The sequence below is a fragment of the Leptonychotes weddellii genome, chromosome 1 (assembly GCF_054177405.1).
Source record: "Leptonychotes weddellii isolate Sample4059 chromosome 1, ASM5417740v2, whole genome shotgun sequence".
NCBI classification, from domain to species: domain Eukaryota; kingdom Metazoa; phylum Chordata; class Mammalia; order Carnivora; family Phocidae; genus Leptonychotes; species Leptonychotes weddellii.
The window spans coordinates 47732950-47753170 of record NC_138369.1 but is presented as its reverse complement, the minus strand read 5'-3'; the positions used below and the strand labels follow the sequence as shown (position 1 = coordinate 47753170).

The window sequence follows — 20221 nt, the reverse complement described above, 5'->3', positions numbered from 1 at the left end:
GGCCACGCCCTTCCTTACAGACCTAGTCTACGCCCATGAAGCTCCGCCCCAGCCTCAAATGACCAATACAAACCGTACGAAGCAAGACGGCGCGTAGCGGATTTCTTTCTCCTTCCGGCGCATGGCATTTTCGCATTTCCTGAGATAATAGTGAGGGGCTCGCGTACTCGCGCGAGAGGCGGGAAAGGGCGCAGGGTTTGAAACATGGCGGACGACGTGGATCAGGTGAGTGAGTTTTGAGGGGCTCGCTCCAAAGCGGCCTCTCCACTACCAGTCCTGGCGCCGCTAAAGGAGCACTAGGGCTCTGTGGTGTATATGTTATAGAATTACTGTGTATTTGTTAATATGCCTCTCCCCACTAGAATGAACTGCTTGAGGGCAGGGACTGACCTCTCTATCCTAATCTAGTAGTTAGCTGGTTCTTAACAAACACCTGTTTAACTGGGGATGGGGACCAGTTCAGGTCAGGTTTGGCTCCCCCCCTCCCCCCATCTAGCTTTTTAAGGCTGTAGAGCTTGTAACATTCGGTCACATACCTCCACTAGCCTAATGTACTCACTGAAGAAGCTCTCCTTGAATAATCTTAACAACTCCTGGCTTCAGCCGTCCCTTGCGTTTGGATGACTCAAAGTCATCTTAGCCCTGATCTGTCACAGTTCTTTAATTGGTAATAACAAGAACCACTTCTAAGTACTCTCAGATTGCCAGGTACTATTTTAAATACATTAAATATGTTGATTTAATATATTAGCTCATCTAATACTCAAAAGAATCATGAAGGGAAGATAGGGCTTCCTCATTTTACAAACAGGGAAGCTGATAATTAGAGATGGCATGATTTTTAATCTGAATTCATAAGTATCACAGGGCACCTGGGTGGCTCAGTCGGTTAAGCCTCTGACTCATGATTTCGGTTCAGGGTGGTGAGATCAAGCCGCACATGGGGCTCTGCACTGGGCATGGAGCCTGCTTAAGATTCTGTCTCTCCCTCTGCCCCTCTGTATGTGACAGCACGTGCTGTCTCATAAATTAATTAATAATACAGGTGTGAATTCATAAGTATCAGATTCAGGAGTTGAACCCGTACTGCCTGACTTCAAAGCTAGTGCCTTCAACCATCATTCTATATATTCATCTTGCTGGCCAGTTGGTACCCTAAACTCAACCTGACCCAAACTGAACCCATAATCTTCCTTCAAACTTTCATCTTTCCTTAGCATTCTGATTAGTGTGTGGTAATCATTAATGTTTTTCAAATCACTAAATGATATTTGAGATAAGGTTAAAGGCTCAGAGAGTGACTTCCTATAACTGAAATTGGGTCAGGCAGTTTGGATTTTGAGGAAACAAAGTACAGTCATGATTATTTTGCTGTATAACTCCTTCCTGTATATGTATGTTTCAGCCTTCATGTATATAGCACTTACTATGATCCAGACTCTGTTCTAAGCCTTCATAATGTCATTGAAGCCTCATAACAACAGTATTAGGTAGGCACTATTATTACTCACATTTTACAGGTTCGGAGACTGAGGCATAGAGGGGTTAAGTAACTTGCCCACAGTCACACAGTATAGCAATGATTTGAACACTGCACTCTCTAGTACTATATTACTAAGCCTGTTTCTTTTATCAGCAACAAACTACCAACACTGTAGAAGAGCCCCTGGATCTCATCAGGCTCAGCCTGGATGAGCGAATTTATGTGAAAATGAGAAATGACAGAGAGCTTCGAGGCAGATTACATGTAAGTAAATTTATTAAATTACCTTGAAATCAGATTATTTCCTTGTCATCCCTTCCTAACCCTACTCCTTTGAAATATAAACACTGTCCAATGTAGAGGAGTATTTTGAATGTAGATGAGAGAAAGGTAGGTCACTCGTATTTGTACAAGCGAAAGACAACTACCTTTTATTCATATTTTTTAAGAGATTTTATTTATTTATTTGACAGAGAGAGCGAGAGCAGGAACACAAACAGGGGGAGTGGGAGAGGGAGAAGCAGGCTTCCCGCTGAGCAGGGAGCCCGATGTGGGGCTCAGTCCCAGGACCCTGGGATCATGACCTGAGCTGAAGGCAGACACTTAATGACTGAGCCACCCAGGTGCCCCTGTTCGTATTTTTAACATATTTTCTCAACAAAAATGATGTGTTTATTAAAGAACATTTTCATTTTTTCCCTTCTGTTTATTTGTAAATAGCATTTACTCTCCATTCTTATTTCAGTGTTCTTTCAGTTACTGATATGTACATAAATTTTTGTTTTCTTGTGAGAAAAATTAAATAGCCCAGAAGTACATAGAGTAAAAGGTGAAATCCCATTTTTTCTTTTGCTAACCACTTAAAAATGGGTCTGTCATCTTTCAGATCTTTTCTGTATATTTCCACACATATACATATATGTGATCACATGCATATATTTGCACTGTATACACCACCTCTAAATAAAAATGGATCTTACTATACATCTTTTTGAGCACCTTTTTCTTTAATCTTTCTTGAAAATTATTGATCATGAGTATGTATAAGTCTCCTTTATTTTTAATGGCTGTATAGAATTCTTTATATGGTAATAGTGGTTTTTAAGATTGTTTTCTATTTCTTACTATTATAAATAATGCTGTAGTATGTATCTTTGTATATATTTTTTTTGTGTATGTCTGCAAATATTTCTATAGGACTGGTCCTTTGAAATGGTCCTATTTATTCATAATTCATAATTATGAATATAATTCATAATTTATTCCACTGAATGTTTTGCCTTTTCTTGACAACTTGTTGTTTTCTTGAGTATATTGTTTTTATTACTGCCATTCTACCTTAAAGTGATTTAAAATAGCTAATATTATTGAGCATTAATTACATGCCAAGTGCTTTTATTATAAGTGTTTTGTATGGGGGTGTCTGAGTGGCTCAGTCAGTTAAGCATCTGACTCTTGATTTTGTCTCAGGTCATGATCTCAGGGTTGTGGGATTGAGCCCCACCTCAGGCTCCACACCCAGCACAGAGTCTGCTTGTCCCTCTCCTTCTGCTCCTCCTCCTGCGCTCTCTCTCTCTCTCTTTCAAATAATTAAAAAATAAATAAATAAATACGTGTTTTGTATGTAATACCTCATTTAACCTTTATAATAATCCTATGAGGGTAGATACTCATTAGTCCTGTTTTGCATTTGAAGAAGCTCAGGCTCAGGAAGGTGAAGTTACCTGCTTAAGGTGACACAGCCAGTAAAGGGAGGGCCAGAATATGAACCTAGGCAGTCTGACTGCAGCCCTACTCTTAAGTACGCTGATTCCACCTTCCATAAAACCTAAAGGTAAAGAACCTCTTGTATTTGGAAAGGAAGTAGGGACCTAGGGAGACAGTAGTCTTTATACGCAGCTAGCTTTACGAGAAGAGGAACCCCAGGAAATGGAATAGTGACAACTTTGCCAAGAAAAATAGAATTGCTTAATCATGTGGGCCAGTGGCATGTCGACAGACACCCCAGGATATGTTGTCTAAGCTCTCAGAGGCTTCTTCAGTTCCCTGCTAAACTTGATTGCCTCTATACTCAATGGCCCCCAGCCTTCTGTGTGTTTGTTTTCTGGCCCTCATGTATAGATTTTTGCTCTTGTTAGTGTGCTTTGCTACCACTTCCCCACATGGCTGATGGGCTACTTTTATTTTGATGTGAGCTGGTAAACCATTTAACACTGTTAGAAGTAAGCTTAAGTGGGTCCTGAACAAGGCCCCTGGAGTTTCACCTTTTAGTAAAATATATGAGCTTTGGAGTTTGGATTGAGGACATCCCTGAATATCAGAATTGCAACATTTATTGATTGAGCCCACAAGTGCCAAACACAGTTTATTTTGGCTAGGTTTTAAGTGGGCAGGGTGTTGCACTACTTACTTTACATGGTGGTGTTTAGTGTAGGACAAGGGAGGGTTGAAGGGCAGTGTCTTATGCTTTTGGGAGACCACAGTACCATCATCTTAGCAGTTAAAGAATTTTATTTCCTTTACTGCCTCTTTCTTGTCATTTTGTTACAGAGGGAATTGAAAGAAGTCTACTGAGAAGTGATGAATTTGCTTTTTTTTCATAATTAAATATTATAAATGTTGTGACTGCTGTGGATGACCAGTAGGGTGGACACTTTAAAAAAAAAATAATTTCAAATTATTTTGAGTAAACTCATTTTGGGCCAATATAAACAGCTTTGCATTTTTATCAGGTCAATTAAATTATCACTGGAAATAATTTATGAAGAAACAGTGTATTACTAGCAGAATTATATTTTACTTCCGTATAAAAGTTTGTGGTATAAGTATTGTGCAGAAGACCTGTTCATTGTTTCTTAATTTGATTGTTAAATTTTTTGGTCCCTCACCTTTCCACTTTAGGCTTACGATCAGCATTTAAATATGATATTGGGAGATGTGGAAGAAACTGTGACTACTATAGAAATTGATGAGGAAACATACGAAGAGATATATAAAGTAAGTCATGCAGTTCTGTTCCTCACTTTTAAAATGTCAATTGTTCTTAGTATCCAACAGCTTCTCACTACTTACAGGAAGCCTGTCATGATTTGATACCTAATTGGACTCAGTAAAGTATAGCAATCAAAAGCAAAAGCTTTTGACAGACAGACCTGGTTTCCATTCCTGGTGTGGCCATGTCCTATCTGGGGTACCTTGGGCCAGGGAATTAACTTGGCAGATTTAATTTCCTCATTCTTAAGCAGGCATACTACCACTTACTTCATAGGGTTGCCAGTATTCATGGATACATGTGAGTGTAAGATGCCTATGTGTGCTAATATATGAGTAATGCTGGACAGTGTTCTTATGTTTGATGTGGATCTGAGCTGTCAATAATAAAAACTAAAACTGAGAAATTCTAAAAATACTCCTTAAAAGTAATAGTAAGCCTATTACATGTTAATGTAAGTAACATTCTTATTAACAATAACTACTAAAACAAAATGGTGAGAAGCATCTTTGTTTTACCTTTTTGCAAATTTCTTTAATGCCTGGCTTAATTGATAACATCTAGATTCTCACATCTTTCTCTGCATTTAATCTGTCATGATATGTTATAGTTGAAGAAAATACAGCCTCACAGAGAGGTAGTTAGAAAAAGGAGGAGTATTTTTTGTGGATATTTGCCTTTGATGCTACGTTAAAACTCAACAAGTGGTAGTTTCTTAAAGGTTAGTTGTGGGACGCCTGGGTGGCTCAGTTGGTTAAGCCTTTGGCTCAGGTCATGATCCCAGGGTCCTGGGATCGAGTCCCGCATCGGGCTCCTTGCTCAGTGGGGATCCTGCTTCTCCCTCTGCCTGCAACGCCCCCTGCTTATGCTCTCTATTTCTGACAAATAAACAAATAAAACCTTTTTTTTTTTTAAGATTTTATTTATTTATTTGACACAGAGAGCGAGAGCAGGAACACAAGCAGGGGGAGTGGGAGAGAGAGAAGCAGACTTCCTGCGGAGCAGGGAGCCCAATACAGGGCTCGATCCCAGGACCCTGAGATCATGACCTGAGCCGAAGGCAGATGCATAACGACTGAGCCACCCAGGTGCCAACAAATCTTTAAAAAAAAAAAAGGTTAGTTGCAGTGTGGCATCTGAGACCATTATCGGTGAACTTTTCATACTCTTACTATATGCAAATTCATCGGTCTACCTTTGTCCTTTCAGTGGATCTTTTACAATGCAGGATTCTGTAACATCAGGCACTGGTCATTTGGAAAATATTAGTTTGTGGAGTTATGCAAATCTTCTGAATCTTGGCATATTTCATTGTTAAATATAAAAAGAGAACATCACAGTTAAGTCTTCTAAGTATTGGGAAGCCAGTCTCTGACTCTCCTAGAGCATAGTGGTTTAAAATGTAGACTCAGATGGTAGGACTGGATTTAAGTCTTGACTCCCTTGCGTACCAGCTATTTAATTGTATCACACTACCCAACCTGTCTGTGAAAAGTGCCCTTGTCTATAAAATGGGGTCAGTAATAGGACCCACTTTATTACAGCTATTGAGGATTCATTGAGAGGTTACATGAAAAGCCTTTAGATTAGCCACAGGCACATAGTAAGTGTTCAACTGTTAGCCTTTGTTGGTTTTTGTAGTTCTGCTTTATCCTGGCTTTCCTTCTGTCTTCAACCACTGCTGACTCCTTTGCAAATTTTCTTTCTTTTTCCCTGTGAACATGGGCTTTAAAATTTTGATCTACATTTTTTTTTCCCTCAGACATGTCATTTAGTCACTATCATATGTGATAAGCCATGAGTCCATACCAGTAATCAGTACAGCACCAAAGCTTGAGCTCTTCACAGATCTAGGCTCAAATTTTTGCTGCTGGTGATTAGTTTCATGACCTTGGGCGAGTTATAGAAACTTCCTAAGCCTTGGGGGCTTCTGTAAAATGACAACTGTGCCTGCCTCCCAGGATTATAACAAGATGCACTAAATTCGGTGTGTGTAAAGCTTTGGCATGTGGTGATTGGTGGCCATTATGATTGTGGATAAATCTGTGTCTCCAGTTTCTTTCCTTTTCTGAGCTTCACTCTTTCATATCCAGTATTCTAATTGAAAATATTTTTACTTTGGATGTTATCTTGAACTCAGTGCATCTAAAGCTAAATTGCTGGTGTTCTTCACCTTCAAAACAAGGTCATTCTCAGGGTGCCTGGGTGGCTTAGTCGTTAAGCGTCTGCCTTTGGCTCAGGTCATGATCCCAGGGTCCTGGGATCGAGCCCTGCATCAGGTTCCCTGCTCTGTGGGAAGCCTCTTCTCCCTCTCCCACTCCCCCTGCTTGTGTTCCCTCTCTCCCTGTCTCTCTCTCTGTCAAATAAATAAATAATCTTAAAAAAAAAAAAAAGTCATTCTCTATTTCCTATTTCTGTTCATGATTTTCTGTTATTTAAACCATAAATTGCAGAATTTTCTTGAACTTCTCTTTTTCAGTCACAGTGATCAATAAGTAATTCAGTTGATTCTTCCTTCATGCTGATTCAAAGTGTCATTTTCTTTCCTATTGCCATGACTCTAGCTCAGGCACTTCCCTTTATGTCCACCTCCATTTCAGCCCATGCACAACTGACTGCCAAAGTAATTGTCCTCAAATAATGCTTTCATTTGTTACAGTCATGCTTAGAGACATTTAAAGCTTTCTATGGCTTGTAGAGCAAAGCACAAGTTCAGGCTAGGTTAAGACCCTCCACAGTGTGATTGAAACTTTCTAGTCTCCTCTCTGATGACTCCTCTGGCCACGTTGGTCCACTCACTGTCTTCAGAGTGTGCCCTCTGTAGTCCTTCTGTCTTTTCCCATAATGTATCCCCTAACTGGAATGTTGCCCTTGTCTCTTTTCCTGCAAAGCCTGTTTCAAGAACTGCCTCAGTCCTAACTCCTCAGTGACACTTTCTCTGACCATCTGGACCTTCTTTCTTCCTTTGGTCATTTCCTCCTTTGATTGGATCTTCCAGCCTTTGGCACTGTCAGCTGACATTGATCTTACTGACTCTTCATTTCTATATCCCTTTTCATCATGTGAGCTATTTGATAGCAGAGCCCAGGACATTATTCATTCTGTTCCCCATAGTGCTATGTTAGCTATGGGTGATGAGTATATGTGCAGGTTGTTAGAGGAATATGGGGGAGGGGAGGAAGTAGAGATAACAAAGTATAGATTTTCCTTTACTTACAGTAGGGTTACAGCCTTAGAAACCCACTATAAGTTGAAAATACATTTAATACACCTACCAAACGTCATAGCTTAGCCTAGCCTACCTTAAACGTCTCAGAACACTTACATTAGCATACAGTTGCCCAAAATCATCTACCACAAAGCCTATTTTATAATAAAGTGTTGCATAATCCATGTAGTTTATTGAATAAGGTACTGAAAGTAAAAAACAGAATGGTTTTAAGTGTATTGGTTGTTGAACCTCTTGATCACATTGCTGACTGGGAGCTGCGGCTGCTGCCACTCCCCAGCATCACGGGAGAGTGTCGTACTGCGTATTACTAAGCCCAGGAAAAGAACAAAATTCAAATTTTGAAGTACAGTTACTTGTGAATGCTTTTTGCTTTCACACCACAGTAAAGTCAAAAAATAATAAGTCGAAGAACAAAAAAAGAGATAAAAGAGAGAAAATACCCAGGAAGAGAATAGAGAAAGGGGGGAAAGGAAACTAATACATGTTGAATAACTGCTGTGGGCCAAAGATTTACAGGTTTTATTATACTTAATCCAATAACAGTGAGGCCAGCAGTGTTATTTCCCCCTTTCTAGCCCAGGAAACCCAAGTTCAGCTAGGAAGAGATATGGTAAGGATTTCCAGCACCAGCCTAACTGGATCAAAGCCTGGTGGGTTCAGTTCTATGTATTAGGGCCTTGGGCTCAAAGTAGTTGATGGTGGAATTGATGGACAGTGAAATCTTGAAGGTAGCAGGATAGCACTAGTTCTTCTGGAGATCTCAGCAGTAGCTGAGCTAACATGGGTAGACTGCCTAGTCTAAATCTCTAGGATCTGGCAGACCATGCTCGGTCCCTGCTGTTGTGGGCTTTAAAATCTAGTTTAGAAAGTGCCCACTATACAGAAAAATTGTGGGTGCCTTGAATGTGAGCAATTAGGCAAAATAGGTTCAGAGAGATAACACTAGATACGGAAAAGTATTCTATCATAACATAAACTTACTCTAATAGTAAACAAGTGGAAATGGGAGGGGTTCGAGAACTAACCTTTGTGCCTGCTGATGTCAAGTGCTATGCTATCCATTTTATACATCATGTATAATTCTAACAGCTCAGTAAAATAGGCCTAGGTTAAAGCAAATTGACATTACTATCTCCAAAAAAGTGTATAGTATGCAGTATTTCCCAAATTTATATAACCACGGTACTTTTTTCTTTTTTTTTTTTTTTTAAAGATTTTATTTATTTTTTTGATAGAGACACAGTGAGAGAGGGAACACAAGCAGGGGGAGTGGGAGAGGGAGAAGCAGGCTTCCCGCAGAGCAGGGAGCCCGATGTGGGACTCGATCCCAGGACCCCGGGATCATGACCTGAGCCGAAGGCAGATGCCTAACCAACTGAGCCACTCAGGCGCCCCCACAGTACTTTTTTCTTAAGAATACATATGGCTACGTAACAAATTACCCCAAAACTTAAAAGCTTAAAAGCACATACATTTATTACCTCACCATTTCTGTAGGTCAGGTATCCAGACACAGCTTAGCTAGGTCTTCTGCTTCAGAGTCTTTGATGAGGCTACACAAGGGCTGGAGTCTCATCTGAAGCTCAGCCGTGGAAGAATCTGCTTCCGATCTCACTTACATGGTTGTTGGCAGGATTCATTTTCTTGAGGGTTGTTGAACAGAAAGCCTCAGTTCCTGCCACGTGGGTCTCCACTACTTGGCAGCTTGCTTCATCAAACCTAGCAAGAGAGTTGGCTAGCAAGATGGAAGTCACTTTCTTATGTAACCTAATCATGATGGTGATATCCCATTACCTTTGCAGCATTCTTTTGGTTAGAAGCAAGGCATAAGTTTCACCCACACTCAAAGTGAGGGGACTTCACAAGGGTGTGAACACCAGGAAGCATGGGGATCATTAAGGGCAATTGTTGAAGCTACTTTGCCTTGGAAAATGCTGCCATGTTCGTTTCTGTTCACTGAATCTCTAGAAAACTATCATTTCTTCTTAATGGAGAATCATTGCAGATGAAGTGGATTCCATAGGAAGAGAAGGAACTTTTTAGTTCAGAAATATGACCACCAAGTAAGGAATTTGAGTAAAATATATCAATTATTTTGATGAGCACAGACTCTTTCCCTAAACTTGCTGTCCTCAAACGAGATGCATCTTTTGCAGCTCGAAGGAAACCAGAAGGAAGTACTGCTTCATAATTGACAGCAGTCATATGACACTTGTTTCTTGGAGAGCGATTCTCAGAGTATGTTCCTTAAAGCAGGGAGCATTGGCATCACCCTTGACCGTGTTTGAAATACAAACTCATGGGCCACAACGTGACCTACTAAATGAGACTCTGGGCCTGGAGCCTAGGAAACCATCTTAGGAGCTATTAAAGAGGTGATTCTTTATTCACATTATAATTTGAGAGCCACTGCCCTGAGAGTGTGTTATAGGGAAGAGTCAGATCACTTTTTCGGTGACAGTGACAAGTAAGTGTACTTGAGTTTCGTATACTAAACTTACAAGTATTACTTGAATTTTAGTGTGAGGGGTTATTTTATGTTAGTTCCAGTACCCAAGAAGCTCATAAAACATAGTTTTTACATTTTAAAAAAAGTTATGAAAACATAGCCATCATGAGCACACTATAAAGGCGCACACTGAAGACACACAAGTTGTGTCTCTCCACAATGTCAGATTATTCAGTCACAAAGCAAGATTAACATCATTATAAAGCAGGTTCAGGATTCCAAACTCAATGACATTTCACCCCGTGATTAACTTGGCTTCTTACATGACACACAAAACAGAACATAAGACAAGCCACACGACAAACAAGATAACACAGAGGGCAGGAAGTGAACGAATCGAACGCCAGGTCAGTCTGTGGACACGCAGGGGAGATAAGGCCTCGGTCTCGTCCGGGTCAGCTCTCGGCACTTGCTGCTTCTGATGTTCAGTGAAGGATCTCAGTTCTGTGTGGAGATCAGTCAGGCAGAGAGCCTTCAGCCGCAGCTACCTTTTTGAAGTGGTCAGACGGAGGGGTCCATATCTGAGGAGTCTGACAGTTTGCTGCAAAAATCCCCTCGTTCTAAAGGGATTTAATCAGTCTCGGGCCCCTGCAGACCTCCTCCACTTCTGCTTGCTGTCAGTCCTGAGGTGTCATCAGCTGGTGCTGGTCTCAGCAATAATCTGGTAGCTGCAGTCCACTTAGCTGCTCGTGTCATTGCTTGACACAGGCCCCTGCATGACATGAGTGACTCCATCTGGCTCTCTACAACAGCTATTACTAATATTTTCTGCCTGGCAGAGAGGGAGTTCACTCTGTCAGATCTACATGTGGTCACTTGTGGTACAGATTCCTAGAACTTAAAAAGGATGAATTAATTACCATTGCCCTTCCCACATCCTCTGTTGCAGAGCAGGGACAGGAAAACTGCCAAAAAAAACTTCTCTTTGGAATGGAAACAGCAGAATCCCCTGGGGATGTGTGAAATGTTCCTGTCCTGGTAGTAGAAGTAATGTCTTTTAGGTTAAGTGTGTCCTATGTGATATTTGGGACATACTTACACCAAGAAATTCTTTTCTGGTTATCTAGAATTCAAATTTAATTGAGCAATCTATATTTTTATTTGCTAAATCTGGCCACCCTAAATGGGGGCTGCAGAGTTTTCACAACCAAGTTCTTGCTTATGGTGGAAGACTGAAATAGTTTCTTTGAATGCAGTTTCTTTAAAACCTTAGGACTTCATCTGTGTCTGATCTGTTCACTTCCAATAAATTCTATGGGCCAGTAACCTCAGTCAGAGTTCTTGCCTATACATGGCCTGTCCATGCCTTTATTTCTTTGGTTTCTTCCCTCTGTTCCTCTCCCTCTCCGTCTAATTAATGTTGACCCTTCGGCCATTTGCTAAAGTAAATTTGGGTGGGAAAGCAGCACCCTTAATCTGATCCTTGCCTCAGGGCTGAGTTTGTTTAACTGAGAAGGTTTAACTGGGCTTAGTCCTCAAAGCTTTTGTTCCTGTTTATTGTCTACAGTTTGGGATCTAAAAACAGTTGGCTTTTTGAACCCTGTGAATCCTGTTTCTTGTAATCTTTTCTTGAAAACCAGCTCATTCTTGCCTGGGTTCATCTCTTATACTGCCTTGCTGAGTGCATCAGCAACTAACATTTGGCTTTTTCCAACCTCTTCCCCTAGAACCTATAGGTTTGGGAGGCCCTTAGACTAGTTTCCAAGTCATTGCAGGTAACAGTTGTACCCTACGTTTTCTAAGGCATAGGAGGATTTCAGATATTCCGTATCTGTTTCCTTACTGCCCAAGGCTCGACCTGTAGGCTACTGCCCCAAGGTCTTCATTCTACATATTGAGTGCAGGGCACACGGAAGCAACAGCTAATGGCTCAGCACAGCAGAATTTTATTTCTCACCCACATAACAGTCCTGAGTGGAGTTTGAGTTCAGCACGATAGCTTTCTTCCAGGTACTCAGTCAAGGACCCAGGCTTTCTCTGTCTTATGGTTCTGCCATTTCCAGAGTTCATTATCTGAGTCCCATCTAGTTACGTGGGGAAGACCACAGAGGGGCATTCATAGAATGTTAATGGGTCAGTCACTTATATTTGTTTACTTCCCATTGGTTAAAACCCAGTCCCACGGCTGCACCTGTTTGCAGAGGAACATTAGTGATGTAGTCTAGCTATGTGCCAGGAAGAGGAGAAGAATGGATTTTGGTAGATAGCTCCAGTCTTTGCCCCAGTTGTTGACATCAAGGACAAACAAGTAAACAGTTAATACAGTGGTTCTTTGTGCTACAAAGGTAAGTAAGTGGTCAGGTTTTTAAATCAGTATGTGTTATGATGAATCTATGTTATTTTTTATTTTGTTTTCAAGTTTCTTTCTCAAAAAATATATACTACTACTATGTATCTGTATAAATGTGTTCTGTCTTTGTTTTCCTCTTCCAGTCAACAAAACGGAATATTCCAATGCTTTTTGTCCGGGGAGATGGTGTTGTACTAGTTGCCCCTCCATTAAGAGTTGGCTGAAACAAAGAATTTATCATGTATGGAATATAGGAGCTTTTGTATGATTGCCTCTTTAAATGTAGAAGACATTCAGAAGAGAAACCTACGTAAATTTTGATATTAAGAAATGACCAAGGATTCTTCCACTCCTGAAATGAGTTGATTTGCGGATAACTAAAAAATTCTTAAGCTAAAGGGCATTTTAATTTTTTTCCAACCCTTTCAATAAATGTGATCACCAAGATGCAGAACTCTTTTTTTCAGGAATTGATTTGTTCTGTTGTTTTCTCAATTTCTGATTTTTTCCCTTTAAATTAAATTTGATGTTTCCTTTTTTGATATATTTTTTTAATGTGGTCTCCTGTCTTGTGACTTCTTTAAAGCAAGCACACATCTTACATTGACTTTATTTGTACACATTTATCTGTGCATCTGCTAGGTTTGAGGCACCAAGTGGAGTACTGAAAACTACAGTTTTGCCAATATGTGTCCTTCCTTTGAGTCTTCTGGGGAGGCAGTTCTTTAAACCAACAATTGGAGGACAGGGAGATTAGTGCTGATAGAATAATGCACATATAGGATGTCATAAGAGCACAGAGAAGAGCACCCAAAGAACAGGTTGAGTGGGTGGGTGGGTGTGGGGGTGGTATCATGCCATTGTAAATGTGGCCATGAGCTACAAAGCATGATTTCTGTTACTTCTACTTCGATTTATCTCTGAGGTCAGGCTCCAGTGGTAATATACCTGTGTGGTTCAGCTTGGTCATCTCTACCATTGCCGCCCATTTTATGACTCAAAGAACATTTTCCCACTCTTGGATCACAGACCATTAATGATGACAGGTCTACAACAACATACCTGAGTGGCACAATAAAACAAAGTAGCTAAAAAGCTAAGCTCTTTTTATTTCTAGCTTCAGTCAGTCAGCACTTAATACTTGAAAGGGAAAGAGGAAAGTGTATGTATGTGTTGCAGTCTCTAAAACTTTATTTATATAGGACTTAGAACCTGACATCCTCTCCTGAGTAGGTTGTACCCTTTTGAACTGTAGAAAATCTGATATGTGAATGGCTTGCCTGTAAATATGCTGAATGTGTTTGTTAATCCATTATCCAGCACAATATGCTAACATATGCACAATATTTTAAGCCATGTGCAGGAAAGACACTTTCGGTAAACATTGTGTAAAAAGGTTTCATTTTCATTATTTATTGTACTTGTCCCTGCAAGTTAATGGAAAAGGGGGAGACAAGTGTGGGCAAGCTGACAGAGGTTTTATCTTACATGAATAGACAGGAGAGAACCTTCCTTCGCTTCTGCTTACCCCCACACTTTGTCCTTAGGCTTCAGTAGTCCGGGAAGTAACCTGTTTACATCAGCCTGTTCAATATGGAAAAAAATGGGACCTGTGCTTCTGGTGGTAGCAAGTGGCCGATCCTTTGGATCACCCTTTCCTAGTAGAACTCTTGCCTAGATGATGATGATGATGATCTAGGATGATTACCGTATGTATTGAACACAGTGCACCAGGCAAAAGCAGTCTGTGTGTGTATGCCTGTTTAATTTTTACAACAACTCTCCTGCAGAATGTTACAAGACACTGAAACTTAAAGAGCTCACGTTGCTTGCCTGTGGTCCCACAGCTAGCACAGGGCAGTAGGGTATGAATCTGCTGGGCTCCAACCTGGGGGTTTGGGGGTGGTGGTGGGCATGCTGTGGAGACCCTGGCTCTGGGTAGTACACTGCTCCTAATGCCTACCGCAGCCATGACATGACTGGCATCTGGTCCTCTTGCTCTGCCACACCCTCCAGTTCTTTCCAGGGTTGTGTTTACTTTTAGTGGCTTCTGATATCCATGATTAGAGCCTGGATACTTCTACTCTATTCTTGGTCATCTTTCTCCTTTTTCTCCTAGAAGTGATAGATTATACTAGAACTTTCGGCAGTGAGGGCTGTTGTTCACACACCAAGGTTTCTAGAAACCTTGGGCCTTAAAATCTGACACAGCTACTGTCATATGCCAGTAAGATTCAGCTGCAACATAGAAACATCCACCCACCTCCTGGCTGCTAAGATACAGGGAGAGGGGCAATAAAAGGTCAACTGCAGGATAACCAACCAGTCGCATGTTAGCAGAGGAGAAGGAGGCAGTGTGGGTTTGGGGAGCCCTTTTGTGGTTCAGTCTACCTACCTGGAGGGTTGGTGCCGGGACTCATTCTGCAGCAGGGGCAGCTCACCGAGCATCCTGACACAGCCCTCATCAAGGCTTCCCCTACAGGGCTGCACGGTGCTGCCCTCTGAGGGTTTATGCAATATGAGGGCACCCTGGAGCCATTCCTTGGACTCCCAGGCTGCACAGCACTCTTGAGCTCTGGCCAGCTGGACAGCCTGTGGTCATTGGAGCTGGTGACGAGGCTTCTGCAACATTGTGTCACAGAGCTCAAGAGGAGCCTTCTGACCATCTCTCCTTTGGAAGCCTCCCAAGCAGATGCCATACCTAGATCCCTGTCTTGGTGGTTTCCTGAAGGAGATTGTTATGAATTGTCATTGCTTCCTGCAAAGGAAGATGGACAGACAAAATGTAGGACCATGCATTTATCTTTGAGATGAAATGTGCCCAAATTGAAACCCAAATAACTTGAGTATCTCAGACTAAATCATTAGCTACAAGTGGACAATTTTCACACATTTCAAATAGTGATTTTTCTGAGATCTGCATAAACTCAAGTATTTTTCTGTACACCAAAAGAGAAACTGGTTTCATACACCCTTTTATTACAAAAATACCTATTGCCCACAATGCTTTTAGCCTATAGTCAGGAGAGGAATGTTCCACTGGGAGCAATTGCCAGCTGTAGATCAATGCTCATCTGTGTTGGACTGGGAAGGGAACTGAAAATTACAGGAGTCATCCTGGCAGAATCAAGAGGCTTGGTTGGTGTTTCTGTCACTCAGTTCCAATGAACTGTGTGGGCAAGCTCTACCCTGTAGCAGATCAGGCTTACAACCTACCGGCCGATAGCACTGGTCTCCCTCTCAGTAGGTTCATGTGCTGGTCCGCGGCCAGTCATCATGGTCATGAGAGTGTAGGGCTCTCACTGACGAGGCCTGAGCCACACGCCCATCCTGGAACTGAGCAAGATTATCCCCACCTGAGCCGTATGGTCTGCGCGTGGAGGGGGTAGTTCTCTAAAGGGAACCAGAGGAAAGGGTGGATGGGAGCTGGAGACAAAAAATGCCTGTTAGATAGAGATGACCTGTAGTCTTCTGATTATAGACAAAAGACTCCTTTGATTTACTTGATAATTGGTAAAATTTCTTGGAACACACCTTAGAGTGGAGACCCTGATTTGAAGCCATTGCTCTGGAATCTAGTAGGAGGCCCTGGATCCCGAGGGGGAGTCAGTGTGGGAGGAGCTTAGACTTGTTCCATGACTGGGCCTGATGGTAGTTGGAGTCTCCTCTGGGAGTTAGGTTCGGGACCTGCCACACAGGAGGGTATTAGGCTGAGAGGAGGTACTAGGGTCCTTGGAGCTCTGAGGCAGGTGGGTTACTTGTAGGATGTGAGTGAAGAACACTGAGCCCCACCAGATAGGTTGCTGCTTAAGAGCAGGGACCGTGTACTCACAACCCCTGGCATGGGGGCTGGCCAAGAGTGTGTCCTCAATAAATGCTGAATGAGTCATTGAGTCACAGGAAAACCAGTGACAACACTATGGGTAGAAGGGGAAAATGGTACTTTTTTCCCTCCAGCTTTATGGAGGTATTATTGAAAAAAATTACAAGATTCGTAAGTGTGCATTGTGGGGATTTGATAGATGTATACATTGTGAAAGGACTCTCACCGTCTAGTTAAATGACACATCCATCACCTCATAGTTTTTTTTTTTTGTTCTGTTTTTTTGGTCGGTTTTGTTTTTTGGGGTTTTTTTGTTTGTTTTGGTGAGAGCACTTAAGTTCTCTCTGAGCAAGTTGCAATTATACAATATAGGGTTATCAACTCTAGTTACTTGTTTTACATTAGATCCTCAGACCTTACTCACCTTATAGCTGAAGTTTGTACCCTTTAACCAACCTCTCCCTATTTCCCCCACCCCCAGCCTCTGACAAACATTTTTGTATTCTCTAAGGGTTGGACTTCTTTCTTAGGTTCGACATATAAGTGGTACCATGTAGTATTTGTCTTTGGCTTATTTCACTTAGCGTTAACTCCCTCAAGTTCCACCCATGTTGCAAATGACAGGATTTCCTTCTTATGGCTGAATAATACATACACACACACACACACACACACACACACATATACATAAACACCACAACTTCTTTATCCATTCATGGCAAATAACACTTCCAAGGTGAACTTGGCACACTCTTTTCCAGATACTTGTGATGTCCTCCATAAAACTGGACAATGCTTCCCACTTTTTTGCCCTAGCCATCTTGTCTCCATTACCATTTACCTGAGAATAGCAGTATGTGCCAACTGTAGATACCTAACTAGTTATCAATTTACATGGAAAACTAACACCAAGAAATGAGGAAGCCAAGGCTGAGTGTTTTAAATTCCTTTTAGATCCATTGCTCATTTTTAATACCCAGAGCATGTAGACTCTTATTTTCTTGGCTGCTTCTAGAAGCTTGCTGGATGTGGAAGCAACATGCCCCACTGCAGTTCCTGATACTGATTACTCCAGAGGAATTCTTTTCTTGGCTCCCATCCCACCCACCTCCAAGGCTGTGGGTTTCTGGGCTCTGGGTATTGACAGCACCTCCAAAGAGTTACCCTTGGTGGGTTGGAAAACTGACCAGAGAGTCTGGAAGTGTGGTAGAGTCATAAACCTGGCTTTAAATCCCAGCTGTGCCATGTGCCAGCTGGGCAAATTACATATGCCCAAAGGTCAGCGGTAAGGATTGGAAAGCATTTATATAAACAGCCTAGGATAGTGCCTGGAATGGCCCTTGACACATCACAGGCACCAGTTGCAAAAACCACAGAAGTGGAGACTGTATTGGAGGCCAGTTCCGTTTTCTAAGGTCATTCATTTATCTTATTCCAACTATCCCCACTCTTTTTCTCCCTAGATAGTTTGCAGGAGGATCATGAATGTGAAATAATATAATTCAATCAAAGATTGTGATCACTAAGTGCTGGGCTCTGTCAATAGAGGACTGAACAAAACAAAATGAGAACACAATGCTAAGTGCTATAAAGGACGTAGAGGGTAAGGTAACGGAGCATGAGAGTAGCAGGAGAGAAGGCAGAACATCAGAGGGCCTCAGAGAAAGGTTGTCCAACCAGGTAACATTTGAGCAGAATCTACAGAGCTAGAGGGAGCAGGCCCCACTGGGACGTGGCAAAACAGCATTGGTCAGGGGCGCCTGGGTGGCTCAGTCGTTAAGCGTCTGCCTTTGGCTCAGGTCATGGTCCCAGGGTTCTGGGATCGAGCCCCGCATCGGGCTCCCTGCTCGGCGGGGAGCCTGCTTCTCCCTCTCTCACTCCCCCTGCTTGTGTTCCCTCTCTCGCTGTGTCTCTCTGTCAAATAAATAAATAAAATCTTTAAAAAAAAAACAGCATTGGTCCACGCAACTGGAACCCATGCAGAGGCTCTGAGGCAAGAACAGTTTCACCTGGTCAAGGGTCAGCAAAGAGGCCAGTGGGCAGGAGGAGAGTGAGCCGAGGAGATGAGGTCAGAGAGGGACCAGATCCCAGCGACCTCAGTGGTCCAGGTGTAATTCAGCACCCTCGTTGTACACATGGGGAGGAAGAGGCCAAGACTCAAAGAGATCTGCCCACGGCCCCAAGCAAGTCCAAGCTAATCTAGTTCTAAAACCTCAGCTGGGGCCACTGTGTGACTCACTCCAGCAAGCACAGCTCACACTGTAGTCCCTGGGGTCGTGCAAGGTGTAATCTGTGTAGCGGTGCGGCCCCCTAACTTCTGCTCGCGTGCTATGTCACTTCCCTCTTTTTCTTTTTTATCCAAAATGGTTTATTGGGGTGGTTTCCCACTCATCTTGGTTCAAAGGGCTGCCTCTGTCTGAAGCAGCAACCTTCTGCAAGCCTTGCCTTTCTTCCTGTGGGCTGGCAGAGGAGAATGGAGCATCTATGGTTTGTGCCTGGCTACAGATGGTGGTGATTTTATACCATGCTGGGCTCTTCACATCCATGAAGTGTAGGAACTGGGGCTGGCGCTTGTGTTTTTCTTCTCTTCTGGAGAGGGATGAAAGAGATCTTTGCAGGAGTCATGTTCGTGTGGGAGGTCATCACTGCCAGCAAGGTTACTCTCCTTTTCAAAGGAAGGGATCTTCCTTCTGAGTACCAGCTGCCGTTTAGACCCCATACGAGCTGGTAGCCCATGTTCACCAAGGGCAAAATGACTGTGCTCTCTTCCCCCGAATTGGGCCCTGTGGAAAAGACACAGAGTTGAAAACCAAACAGAATTCGGCTCTCTCAACTCCTGTTTTGTGAATTTTGGCAGGCCTCTCAGCCTTTCGGGCCTCCATTCCTCACCAGAAGGGAAATGAAGAGGAGAGTTTTACCCCTGAGGGGTTTCTGCTAGTCAAGCTGCTTCTAGCCAGGAGAGAGCACCTAAACTGACTTGTCTTGATTGTCAACACCAGGTGGCGCTGTGCTCTGTGCTTTTCAACTTGCTACTCTTCTTGGTTTGCATTGTATATTAATATTGGCCAGCAAAGTCTGTGTCATTTATTTTCTTAAGTCTAAACAGTTTGTGGAATTCCAACCCAACAGTATCTGTTGCTGCCAGGAGCAAAGAAGGAAAGAAAACAACATGCTGTTTAGGCCCCAGGGAGCAAGTTGTAAGGTAAAATGCCCTTCTGATTGTGCCCACATCCTGTCGAGCTAAAATGAGATTGTTGACAAGGCCACATTCCAGATGAGATGACTTTTGTCAGCACTCTGTCCTTTGCGTGTAGTTGAGTGGTGGTTGGAGGGTACTTCGGTCAGGGTTTGAGGCCGGATGCTGCCACTCTGCAGAGCAAATTCCTTTACCTGCTCGAAGCCTTGGTGTCTTCGTCTGTACAGTGTCCTTTCAGGTCAAACATTGTGTGATGGAGGAAGGCCTGGGATAATTCTGTTACTGATGAAAAGGGCCCGAGTGTGGAGTTCTTGATAAACTCTTGGTAATAGTATCTGAAAGCCAACCATTGTGTGTGCTAGGTAAAGAATACAGATTTGGAGTCAAGAAACTGTGTTCGTATTCCAACACCACTACTTACTAGTTGAATATCGGACTCAGCCTCTCTGATCCTCTTTCCTCCTCCATGACATGAGGATCATGGCAGTGCCCACCTCATGAAGAGGGGCCAAGGTTTAACAGACATCCAAGCTCAGGGCCTGGCATGCAGTAGGAGTTCAGTATATCATTGTTTCCTTTCATTAAACCAGCGGCTCCCTGTAATGTGCTTCCTTTCTCCTCCTGCCTTTCAGGCCTCTATGGTTGGTCCATAGTGCAAAAAGACCACTCGTAAATACTTATCTGTCTTTATAACAG

The 20221-nt window shown here is 42.5% G+C and overlaps 1 protein-coding gene across 2 annotated transcripts; it reads left to right on the top strand.

The window, feature by feature from the left end:
* Positions 1–67: 67 nt before the first annotated feature.
* Positions 68–13052, top strand: LSM3 (LSM3 homolog, U6 small nuclear RNA and mRNA degradation associated). 2 transcript variants are annotated; one of them, XM_081822776.1, is made up of 5 exons: positions 68–225; positions 1637–1747; positions 4385–4480; positions 4752–4775; positions 12650–13052. In XM_081822776.1, the coding sequence occupies exons 1-5, from the start codon at positions 205–207 to the stop codon at positions 12728–12730; spliced, it is 333 nt and encodes a 110-aa protein (XP_081678902.1). In that variant the 5' UTR covers positions 68–204; the 3' UTR covers positions 12731–13052. The 2 variants fall into 2 exon arrangements, with proteins under 2 accessions (XP_081678902.1, XP_081678903.1); XM_081822777.1 differs by lacking the exon at positions 4752–4775.
* Positions 13053–20221: the final 7169 nt, after the last annotated feature.

Bases quoted from the DNA above. Each gene is read 5' to 3' on its own strand.
- LSM3 (XM_081822776.1), top strand. From the start codon at position 205: ATGGCGGACGACGTGGATCAG. The intron at 226-1,636 runs GTGAGTGAGTTT...TTCTTTTATCAG, and splicing joins TGGCGGACGACGTGGATCAG to CAACAAACTACCAACACTGT. The intron at 4,481-4,751 runs GTAAGTCATGCA...CTTACTTCATAG, and splicing joins CATACGAAGAGATATATAAA to GGTTGCCAGTATTCATGGAT.